Genomic DNA, 12,113 nt, shown 5'->3' with positions numbered 1-12,113 from the left:
CTCTATGGCTAACTGTTTGCTGAAGCCTTATATTCCATTCTTGGCGTTAGCGTAAAAACTGCATTAAAATTCAGAACTTAATAAAGTCTATAGGGTATGGTATAATGCTCAGCGATGGTACGGAGGCATGATCTGAGGTCTGATGCCACCTCCCCAGTTGCCTAACATTTGGAGAATAATTTCAATTAAAACAGAAACTCAATTTTGTATGGAATATCACATCCCCAGACTGCAGTAAGCAGGAATCGGTTGTTGCAGAGCTCTGGTATTGTACATAGTCCCTAAGCTTCAAAATATAATGTTCAATTCTGGAGAAAAATGTTCTTTATGGAATTACTGGAAATACTGAATGAGAGATTTCCCAGTGTGTAATAAACCTGCGCAAGGTTAATTAGTTTATGTCCCGAGCAGTCATTGTTGTGAGTGTATTAGGACACACACCAGTGCTTGTGTCACATACAGGTAAACACGCAATATGTAATGCTTCCCTGACCTTTCATTACGGTTGGCAAACTGAGCGGCTGGGGAGGACCAGATCAGATATGCCATGCTGTAACATATAAATATATATATATTATTTACATACATAACATGTATATATGAGTGTATGAAGAAAAGGTCCAGCCAAAATGTCCTTCAGAATGTACAAGCATAAGATGCTGCCACAAGCTAGAAATATGTATACACAGTGTGTAGTGTGTGTGTATGTATATTGCAGATCAAACAGTGCTAGTTCTGAAAGTCAGAGTATTAAACAGAAAAAAAAGTAAAAAGATAATAATTTTATTTCTATAGCGCCAACATATTCCGCAGCACTTTACAATATAGAGGGGACTTGTACAGACAATAGACATTGCAGCATAGCAATAAACACACAGATCAAAACAGATACCCAGAGGAATGAGGTCCCTGCTCGCAAGCTTACAATCTATAAGGCCTGTTTCACACATCCGTATGTTACCATCAGTCAAAATCCGCCGTTTTGCAAAAAAAACGGATCCGCCATTTTGCTTGGCGGATCCGTTTTTTTCCCATTGAGTTGCATTACCGGCTTATCTTGACGGATGGCCATCCGTTGGATCCGTTTTTTTGCGGATCCGCCAAAATTTTGGCGTCTGCCGACATGCCTGGACGGACAATGCAACGTTTTTTCGGGCGGCCGGATCCGCATTTTACATTGCGCATGCCCGGAGGGCTTGCCTCGGCCTCAAATTTAACGCTAAACTCTGTTCTGGCGGCTGAAAAATTCTCTCTCTGTGTCTGTCTCTCTCTTCTCCCCGACAGCGGTTCCTTTAAAGTTCTTCCTTCACCGGATCCGTCAAAAAACGGTCCGGTGGCACACGTTGATGTCCGTACACAGGCGGATCCGTTTTCCGCCATTTTGGCGGATTACAACTGACAGAAAAAACTGATGTGTGAAACAGGCCTTAGGGACAAGGGGAGACACGAAAGATGGATGGTAACAATTTCTTTTATTGTTTGGACCAGCCATAGTGTAAGAATCGGGTGTTCCTGTTGCTGCATGAACCAGTTAACAGTCTAAATATGCAACAGTACAGACACAGAGGGCTATTAAATGCATAAAGCATGTGAGAACATGATGCGAGGAAACTGGTTATGGGAAAAAATTTTGAATGAGCCACACAGGGATATTTAGGTTAATGCGTTGAGGCGATTGGCCAGTCTGAACAAATGCGTTTTTAGGGCACGCTTAAAACTGTGAGGATTGGGGATTAATCATATTAACCTGGGTAGTGCATTCCAAAGAAATGGCGCAGCACGTGAAAAGTCTTGGAGATGGGAGTGGGAGGTTCTGATTAATGAGGATGTTAACCTCAGGTCATTAGCAGAACGGAGGGCACGGGTAGGGTGGTAGACTGAGACGAGGGAGGAGATGTAGGCTGGTGCTGAGCCATAGAATGCTTTGTGGGTGAGGGTAATAAGTTTGTACTGGATTCTGGAGTGGATGGGTAGCCAGTGTAATGACTGGCACAAGGTAGAGGCATCGGTATATCGATTGGTGAGGAATATGATCCTAGCTGCAGCATTCAGGATGGATTGGAGAGGGGAGAGTTTGGTAAGACAGAGTAGTAGAGAGTTACAATAGTCCAGACGAGAATGGATAAGAGAACCAGTAAGAGTTTTTGCAGAGTCGAAAGTAAGAAAAGGTCGAATTCTAGAAATGTTTTTGAGGTTCAGATAACAAGAGCAAGCCTGTGATCGGATGTGGGGGGTAAATGAAAGCTCGGAATCAAATATGACCCCAAGACAGCGGACATGTTGCTGGGGAGTAATGGTGGAACCACACATGGAAATGGCAATGTCGGACATAGGTAGGTTAGTAGAGGGAGGAAACACAAGGAGTTCAGTTTTTGACAGGTTCAGTTTCAGATAGAGGAAGGACATGATGTTAGAGACAGCGGTAAGACAATCACTGATGTTTTCCAAAAAGGCAGGCGCGATAGCAGGAGAGGAAGTGTATAACTGGGTGTCATCAGCATAGAGATGGTAGTGGAAACCAAATCTACTGAATGTTTGAACAATAGGGGCAGTGTACAAGGAGAAGAGGAGGGAGCCTAGGACTGATCCTTGAGGAACCCCAACAGTAAGGGGAAGATGAGAGGAGGAGGAGCCAGCAAAAGATACAGTAAAGGAGCGGTCAGAGAGATAGGAGGAGACCCAAGAGAGAACGGTGTCCTTGAGGCCAATGGAACGGAGAATAGTGAGGAGGAGTTGATGATCCACAATGTCGAATGCTGCGGAGAGATCCAAGAGAATTAGCATGGAGTAGTGACCATTAGATTTAGTTGTTAGAAGATCATTAGAGACTTTAGTAAAGGCAGTTTCAGTAGAGTGTAGAGAGCAGAAACCGGATTGTAGAGGGTCGAGGAGAGAGTTATCTGTGAGATAGCGGATAAGTTGGGCGTGTACCAGGCATTCCAGGAGTTTAGAGATGAAGGGAAGATTATTGACAGGTCTATAGTTAGCGGCACAGTTTTGGTCGAGGGTTTTTTAAGTAATGGCTGTATGATGGCATGCTTAAATGAGGAAGGAAAGATACCGGGAGTGAGAGAGGTTAAAAATTTTAGTTAGGAGAGTGGTGACAGCAGGGTAAAGGGACTGGAGGAGATGCGACGGAATGGGGTCACTGGTGCAAGTGGTAGGGCGAGAAGATGCAAGGAGCCTTATTACTTCTTCTTCTGTTACTGGTTCAAAATCAGAGAGTGAGCTAGATGCAGTGGGGGAGGGAGGACAGTGCATGGTATTAGGTGATTGGGAGATAATTTACCCAGATTGTCAGCGTGGAGATCTGTGGTTGGGGCCTGCACTCTTGGGTTGAGTAGGGAATGAAAAGTGTCAAAGAGACGTTTCGGGTTATTGGATAGTGAGGTGATGAGGGTGTTGAAATAGGTTTGTTTTGAGAGGTGAAGGGCAGTGTTGTATGTTTTAAGCATAAACTTATAATGGATGAAATCTTCGGGTAGATTGGATTTTCTCCACAGACGTTCGGCGCACCTGGAGCACCGCTGTAGGAAGCGTTTGCAGCGTGTGCCACGGTTGTCGCCATCTGTGCCTAGTTGTTCTAAGTATAGGAGGTGCAATTTCATCCAGGGCATTTTGAAGTGTTTCATTGTAATGCTTCAGTGCAGAATCAGGACATGAGAGGGAGGAGATAGGGGCCAATGATGACTGCAAGTTCTTCATAAGTTTCTGGGTGTTAATGGCCTGTATGTTTCTAAAAGTGTGGAAAGTGGGGGTTAGTCAGCATCCGTGCAAAAAGTAACAAAAGTAGAGAACAAAAGTTTTGAGGCTTTAGATCTGAAGCCTCTGTCACTCCAGCTCTATTTCCCTGCCAGAGCTGCCTTCTGTTTGAATGACAGCTCCTTTGCCTGAAGTCACAGAGCATAGAAGCTGCCAATCAAGCAGGAGGAGGTGGAGCTGGTCTGGGAATAGAGCTGGAGTGACAGAGGCTTCAGATCTACCATAGTCATTTGCATATTAATTTAAATGCTAATTTCTCAGTAATGAAGGAACAGACTGGCCAGATAAAGCTATTGGTGAACTTGTCTTGAAAGAGTCACATGCGCATATAAATAGTAATGGAGGTTAAATCCTGCTGCCAGATTCCTTTCAAACTGCATTTACACTGAAAGATTATTTTGAATGAACATTCTTACATAATCTTTCAGTATATAGAGGTTGATGATCATTTGATGAACCAGTGGGTATACTGCATGTAAATATATAGAGTATATTAGACTAAAGTCGACCAAACCTGCTGCAACCCATGAGTTTGGCGGACAGTCTAATGTATATGGGGATGCCAGCTGATTGATGGTAGACAAAGATGTCAATTGTGCATGTCTGATCTTGGACTGCTAATCGCATTGTTCTCCTAGCCGCATTGACAATCATTAGTTGCAGCGTTGCAACATGGCATCACAGTGTAGCCCTAGAGATGTGTACCAGACACAGGAACATCACCCTTGTTACCATCACCTGGGATCTCTCTCCTCAACAGGTTTAATAGGTGTGAAGAGGATAAATGGCAGCCAGACCATCAACACTTATGGTGGTTTCTGATTTTACTAGTTTCTCATTCATATCTTAAAGAGGACCTGTCATCAGGTCAAAAAGATAATTTTTATGATATTACCAAATGGGTGTGGATCACAGTATTCTGTGGGGGCATGTCTGTAGGCCACTCTGCGTAACCCACAGTTTTCAACCTGAGTTTTAATTCCTCACACAATTCACCATTTTTTTTTCTGCATGACAGAAAATAATTTGCCACACTGATGGTAAAATGGACACATAGGCCCCAGTTCATCAAAGCTTTTAATCCTGAAAACTGGTGTAAAAGCATTAAAAAGTCAAAACTTTTTTTTGCGCAACATAAGGCTGCTTGAAAATTTAGCGACTTTTGTCATTTTCACACCATTTTCGCCCAGCTATGATAAATTGGGAGTAGCTGGAATAGGACGGGGTGTCAAGAACCTCGCTCATCCAATTCACGAGAGTTGGTGCTCCTTAGACCACAAACCTTACTACAGTTCCTAACTGGAGTAAGATTTATGGTGAGGAGCAGGCAACTCCATGTTTTGGTGGCCACACTTTATTGATTTCAATAAATCTTATTTTCAGAGGTTTAATGATTTTGGTTTCCAATACGATCATACAGATAAGGGTGCCCGGCATAAAATGTATTGGGGTTCATCCTGGTCCAACCTGGTGGTGGTCATTAGTGCTGCCATCACAGCAGGTGGAGAGCGATCCTTCACTAGGATGACTGATCTCAGTGTGGGTGCATATGGCAGGATGTCTAGAATTCCATTCAGAACCCAACCTGGAGTTCAGCCTGGCCCAAAGTGGCTCTAGGGCAGTGATGGCGAACCTTCTATACAGAGTGCCCAAACCGCAATCCAGAACCCACTTATTTTTCGTAAAGTGCCCTAGGCCCTGTTGGACTGGGAATCCAAGGGCCCACCAATAACTGGCCCTGGGGACCCCTAGCTACATGCAAATGTTACATTACCCTCATTCACAAAATCTCCTCTGCCTCCATATAATGATGCACTGATGCTTTGTCAATGGACAATGAGAAGCTGCTTTGTCAATACAGTCATGTGCCAACTGCTGCCCACATAAGCGGCCCACCAGGGGATTCATCTGTTCCCCAATAGGCCAGTCCAAGCCATACAAATGTCTCAGAAAGGGGAGATGGACACTTACTAGTGACTCACTGGTAGATCAGTGGTCACCTAAACTGCATAACTTTTAATAGTTCTAGGCATAGACACTGGCATCAGCAGGGAGGAGGCATGGCACTGATATGGACAAGTATCAGAGGTAAAGTGCTTGGGCTGATGCCTGGCACAGCACCTACACGGGCAGTCACTAGCCAGAGCCCTTCTTGCCTTCATTCCCTGGTGTGCAGAAAGGGTTACTGGCAGTCCCGCCCCGTCTAGCCTGCAGGCGGCCTCCTCCGTACTCCTCCCGTACTCCTCCTCCTCCTCAGCTGGTGTAGTGGCTGCGATCACTGCAGTGCGAGCTGCCGTCTCCCGGTCCGTGTGAGCCGGAACTTCACCTCCTCCTCCTCCAGAGCCGCACTTCTCCCAGCCATGAGGGAGCTGCTCAAAGGGTAAGTGAGAGCCGGCTTGGTTCCCACAGATGCAGCAGAGCCGGAGGGATGGAGCAATGCTGGGAAACTTTGTGCAGCCTGCTAGCACCGGGATCCGGGGGGCTGCTGTGCCTGGAGGAGGCTTCTGCATGCACAGACCCCGTCCATTGTTCTGGGGCTGGATGCAGCTCGGTGGTAGAGGAGGACACAGCAGTGCATCTGGTGGTGGGTCTGTTACCTGCAGCTGTGCCACATGCCAAACCCGGCTCTGCTGCCCTCACAGAAGCGCAGCTCTGCTCCATCCTGTAGGTCCGCAGGGTTCCCGCGCTGCCCAGTGGGTGACTGACCACCTTAGTTGTGCTGCCCTCCCCCTTCCACGGCTCCATTCACACTTCTGAAAAGGTCAACTTCCTGCCGGCTTTCTTGTCGGAGCCCACCGCCGTGCACGTCCCTTTATTTTCTGTGGTGAATGGGGGGCGAAATCCCAACAAGTGTTCTGGAAGTTGTTCCTTCCAGCGCTGGTGGGAGCTCCCATCACATGTGCAGGGTTCCCTTTCATCGTCCCCTACAGTATCTGGTGACTACTGTTACACCCTCCCGCCTGTGGGGAGACCCTGACAAGCTGCTGCCCCTAAATATCCTGCCTGAGGACCCCTACCTGCATGGTGGGCTGCAGTGACCCCGCACCATTGGCCCTACCCTGATAGCCGGGACTATTCCTTATATACCCCAGTGCTGGGGTCCGGGGTTCACATCCCACCAAGGACAACATCTGCCAGGAGTTTATATGTTCTCACCGTGTTTGGGTTTCCTCCGGGTTCTCCGGTTTCCTCCCACATTCCAAAGACATACCGATAGGGAATTTAGAGTGTGAGTCCTAATGGGGACAGCGGTGATAATGTGTGCAAACTGTAAAGTGCTGCGGAATATGTTGGCGCTATATAAATGTATTATTATATTAGCACCACGTGCTATTTACTCCACAGAGGTGACAGCTAAGCACCGTCCGCTCCGAGATCTGTGTCTGTTCCTGAAATGTTCATTCATTTCCATAATGAAGTAGTTCAGAACATACAGATGTAGCAGAGCTGAATGTCCTGGGAGGTGTGCCATCTCATAATCCGCGTACAACAGAATGCTTTATATCAAGAACTGAATGGCTGCAGTCCTATGTAGGACCAAAATTTTGATATCAGGATTATTTCTGATCTGTATACCTGCCACAGTTGCTTTTGCCGCTGCACCCGGGGCAGTCACATTTGTCGCTGCACCTAGTGCAGTTGCATCTGATTCTTTTGCCGCTGCACCCGGGGCAGTCACACTTGTCGCTGCACCTAGTGCAGTTGCATCTGATTCTTTTGCCGCTGCACCCGGGGCAGTCACACTTGTCGCTGCACCTAGTGCAGTTGCATCTGATTCTTTTGCCGCTGCACCCGGGGCAGTCACACTTGTCGCTGCACCTAGTGCAGTTGCATCTGATTCTTTTGCCGCTGCACCCGGTGCAGTCACTTTTGCTGCTGTACCCGGACGCAGTTGCATCTGATGCTTTTGCCGCTGCACCTGGCGTCGCTTCACCTGGCGCGGTCACTTTTGACGCTGCACCTGGCGCAGTTGTATCTGGTGCTTTTGCCACTGTACCCGGATGCAGTTGCATCAGATGCTTTTGCCGCTGCACCCGGCGCGGTCGCTTTTGCCGCTGCACCCGGCGCTGTCACTTTTGCCGCTGCACCTGGCGCGGTCGCTTTTGCCGCTGCTCCTCATACATTTACCTTCTACGTTTTGGTAACACTGGGTGGCGGGATTTTAGGACTGGGGCTCTGTGTTAAAGACACAGTAACATGTAATTATTACCTGTGTCTTCCTTGAGAAAGTAACCACTTGTGTTCTAGTATATTTCTTTCTTACTCACCGCTGACCTTTGCACTGGGCTCAGGCTCATTTTACACAGTGTTTCCCAATCTCAATATTTACCTAAGCCCCTTTTATTGGTTTTCTGCATCATGCATTAAAACTAAAGTTCTCCTAAGATGAGCCTGATCCCTGGATTTCAACCGACTGACTGCACGTATTTACAATCCAGCTATGTATATGCAAGCAGGCAGAAATCCTCTAAAGTCGGGGTTCTTGTTCTCAGCCATCCGGGTCAGTACCTGCCTTTCCCCCATAGCTGTACCTCTGGTTCTCCATTTGTCACTACGGTGACTGGGCTGACATAAAATATGGTAATTTATTTTATTTCTTCCCTCCTAGAGCAATATCTTTTTACAACTGTGCAAATAGAGGAGATCTAGATACAGATGGGTGCCAGGTTGTTTGATTATTCAGACTGAGATTGAGGATTTAAAACTAGGTCAGCTTTGTGGGACAGTAAAGTCTTTGGATTTTCTTTCTGGTGCGGGAAATGTAGTGGCGTTTAGCGTTCCTGAAGGCTCCAGGCTGAGCTTTGTTCTACACTACATAGGGAGGGTGCTGAAATAGTGGTCCGGGGATCTGTGGGCACGTGGTGGGCCGTTTACTAATACAGAGATCTTATATTTCCCAATACTATGAGCCGTTGTTATTATATTATTAAATGTTTATACTGTATTTTCCCGTAATGTATCATGGTGAATGCAGGAACTGTATCATAGTTATACAGAGAGCGCTCCTCACACTCCGTAATGAAATAGTGGGGACACATGTTCTTCTTTTTGGAAATCTAAACTTAATTTTATATACTCAGCTCCTGAAAAATGAGTCTTGGAGGAAGATTAGTAATGAGCCCGTGCTGGTCTTACTTCCCAGTTACTCCCTATGATGGGTTCTGGAGCTGCACACTTTACCTTTTTTCGTTGTTCCGTTTCCGTGTTCTCTGTTTTTGTCCTTTTTGAGTCCTGTCCTTTGACCATCTTTCTTATGTCATTGTATTACCAAAGGTTAATCACAGAGCTTTGCTAAGATCCCCGCTGATCTGTCCTGAATAGTGGATAATCCTGATTAACTTCATTATTTAGGAGTAAAATGGAGCGAAATCCTTATTTTGTGCGAGCTATGCCGATTCTGACCTGTAGGCTGGATTAGTCAATCTGCACATTTTCTTGGATGCTTTGTCGCTAAGGAGCATGTCCATGGGATTAACCCATTCTGTGTGCTATGGTAACGTTAGCGCTTTACTCATTTACGATGCTTCTTTTAGGGCAGGGGACTGTTCACACCAGTGAACTCCAAAAGCCTGTTTACTTTTGGTATATATAAGGAATGTGTAGCCCGGCTGATAAATACATCAGGTTGGTGATTTGGGTTCTTCGAAGAGCAGATGTCACTCCTAGTGTTATAGCTAATGAATTGTTGGTAGTCTCTCCTTAAATGTTTTTTGAACACGGTAATATGATTAGTAGTCACTTACAATGTCAGTTTATATTGTTTTTTTGCGTTTTTGCTGCATTAACGATGTAATGGGTGAAGGGCATTGTGCTGAATGATCTGAGGGTACATTTACACCCCACACGTATAGCTGCCTTCAGTATTTACGGTATATGGGATAATGGAGTGGCTATACCCGTCTTTTGACCTGCGGATTTACCTGCGGTTTTTGACAAATCCGCGCAGGACAATCTGCAGCGTGTGCATACAGCCTAAAAATCAAAGTGTGACTGCAGGTAAACTCCAACGTACCTTCCCCCACCATTCTCATGGATCAAAAAAAGTTGTGTTTAGGGGGGTTATCCACACATTGGAAAGTTGATTCTCACCTGTAAGCTTCTTTTTCCCTGGGGAAAAACAAAAAAAAATCAGGAAAACTTTTGAGGTTACATTCTCAGGTTACAATCAAGCAAAAAAAAAATAGCAATCACAATCTACTTCTAGCAATGTTACCCTGTTTTTTTTTTTTTGTTCTTGCTGGAGATTTCCAGAGCGTTTACTGCAGAAGAGCCTCAATTCTTCACAATTGCAATTCCACATACATTTTTTTTTTTTAGAGTTCGCTCCAATGTAGCACTCTGTGCAATGTTATACTGTGGGGCAGTGCCGATCTGCGATTTTTTTTTTTTTTTTCTCGTCGATTCACATGAGAGTACATTGTTATCTAGAGGTGAGCGAATTTTTTCGGGTCCCCGCTTATTTGGCAAGCTATAGCGCTTACCTAATAAGCTACAGCGGGAACACAGATACATGGAGCGCGCCGGCTGATCCGCACCGCAGCTGCATGTGTCTTGGCTGTGTCACAACACACAGGCTCTCCATACATGTCCAGATACTCCATAAAGAAAAAATGCAGCACTCACCGGCTGAAGTGAAAGGTTACATGTCCTTTATTTCACAAACGTGCCATGGACAAATGAAGGACAAGCAGGACTGGGAAGGAAAGCTGGGGGAAGTGAAGGGCGGACAACGGCCGTTTCACGATTACTCGCTTCTACGGATCCAGGATCTGGACATTTCTTGTTTCTATGCAAGCGCCCGTGTATTAGCTGAATACTTATACTGCAAAAAGTTCAGATAAATAGCTCTATCCAAAGTGGTGATTTGTTTTCTCTAGTTGCCATTCATATTTTCTTTATTGCTCTCCATACATGTGCTGTGACTGTCACACAGCCGCGACACATGCAGCTAGTGCGCCGATCAGCTGATCAGCCGGCGCGCTCCATGTTTTTGGGTTCCCGCTGTAGCTTATTTGGTAAGCGCTGCAACTTGCTGAATAATCGAGGACCCTAACAAATTCACTCAACTCTAATCTTAACATGCTGTGAGTGCCTCCGATGATCAGATCACACGCACCCATACTAGTCTATGGGTGTGTGTAAAACATAAGACTGCGCTTGGATGTCATCCGAGTGCAGTCCAATTTAAAGACAATGGAGAAATTACTTTCTTTGTCTTTTCTGTACCTGTTATGCGATTCTTTCATGCGAGAGAATCGGATCACACTCTGACAGAGTTTGATCTGAGGGTCAATAGCATAATAAGGCCGAGGTCACACTTGCGTGTGTAATGCTAGAAACTCATGCATCAATACCCGTCACTGCCACCGGCACTCGCGACCAGAGTGTGCAGCTGCATGTATTTCTATGCAGCCGCACACTCGTCCCGAGTGCCGGCGGCAGTGCCGGGTATTGATGCGAGAGACTCGCGCGAGTTTCTCGCATTACACATGCAAGTGTGACCCCAGTCTTAGCCAGATTCTCTCACAAGAGAGAATACATGCTCGAGTGAGCGAGCCCTTAGGTTCAAAACTACGCAGCCTGCAGTGGTTATATGTGCATTGTGGGTAGCAGTTTACATGAAATCACATAGGGCCCAATTCATCAGTTGCGATTCATTGAAGCCACTTTTCTTGTCTTGTGGTGTGCGCTGACGTTTTTGCTCCAAAATCTGCAAAATGATGAGCGCGGTTAATGAATTCAGCCCAAAAAAATGAAAAATTCTCTTTTTTGTTAACAGATTTTTGTGACTTTTCAGCACCAAAATGCAAATCCTCTGAAAAGTTGTAAAAATGTGTAAAATTGAAATGTCTCTAGAAAGCTTACTGCAGGCGGGGACTGCTGCGAGACTCGCCAAAAAATGCAACATTTGATAAAAGTTGCATTTCATGAATCTATCTAAAACATCTGGATAAGCAAAGTTGTCAAGGAAAAAAATGTAAAAAAAAGACAACTTAAGGGTATGTGCACACGTTGCGGATTCCATTGCGGATATTTCCGCGCGGATTTTGCTAAATCCGCGGTAAAATGACCTGCCTTTTACCTGCAGATTTCCTGCGGATTTTCTGCAGATTTTGTGCGGATTTCACCTGCGTTTTTACACCTGCAGATTCCTATAATGGATCAGGTGTAAAACGCTGCGGAATCCGCACAAAGAATTGACATGCTGCGGAAATGAACCCGCAGCGTTTCTGCTGCGGATTATCCCGCAGCATGTGCACAGCTTTTTTTATTTTACATAGGATGGTAGAATGGTACTGTACGACATCGAAGAATCTGCTGCGGATCCGCAACGTGTGCACAGACCCTAA

The 12,113-nt window shown here is 45.7% G+C and overlaps 1 protein-coding gene across 9 annotated transcripts in view; it reads left to right on the top strand.

The window, feature by feature from the left end:
* Nucleotides 1-12,113, top strand: part of DMD (dystrophin) — a 3,834,938-nt gene that overhangs the window by 3,600,730 nt on the left and 222,095 nt on the right. Inside the window, exon 1 of one of the 9 annotated variants that reach the window (XM_073550690.1) lies at nt 5,662-6,142. The exons of the other annotated variants lie outside the window; for them this stretch is intronic. Within the exon in view, the coding sequence (XP_073406791.1) occupies nt 6,123-6,142 (20 nt within the window). The 5' untranslated portion in view covers nt 5,662-6,122. Of the gene's footprint in view, nt 1-5,661; nt 6,143-12,113 lie in introns of those variants that run through there. 9 annotated transcript variants of the gene reach the window in all.

This window comes from Dendrobates tinctorius, unplaced genomic scaffold, assembly GCF_039654945.1.
Source record: "Dendrobates tinctorius isolate UK_male_01 unplaced genomic scaffold, ASM3965494v1 ptg000166l, whole genome shotgun sequence".
In the NCBI taxonomy this organism is placed as follows: domain Eukaryota; kingdom Metazoa; phylum Chordata; class Amphibia; order Anura; family Dendrobatidae; genus Dendrobates; species Dendrobates tinctorius.
This window is presented reverse-complemented; position numbering and strand designations above follow the sequence as displayed.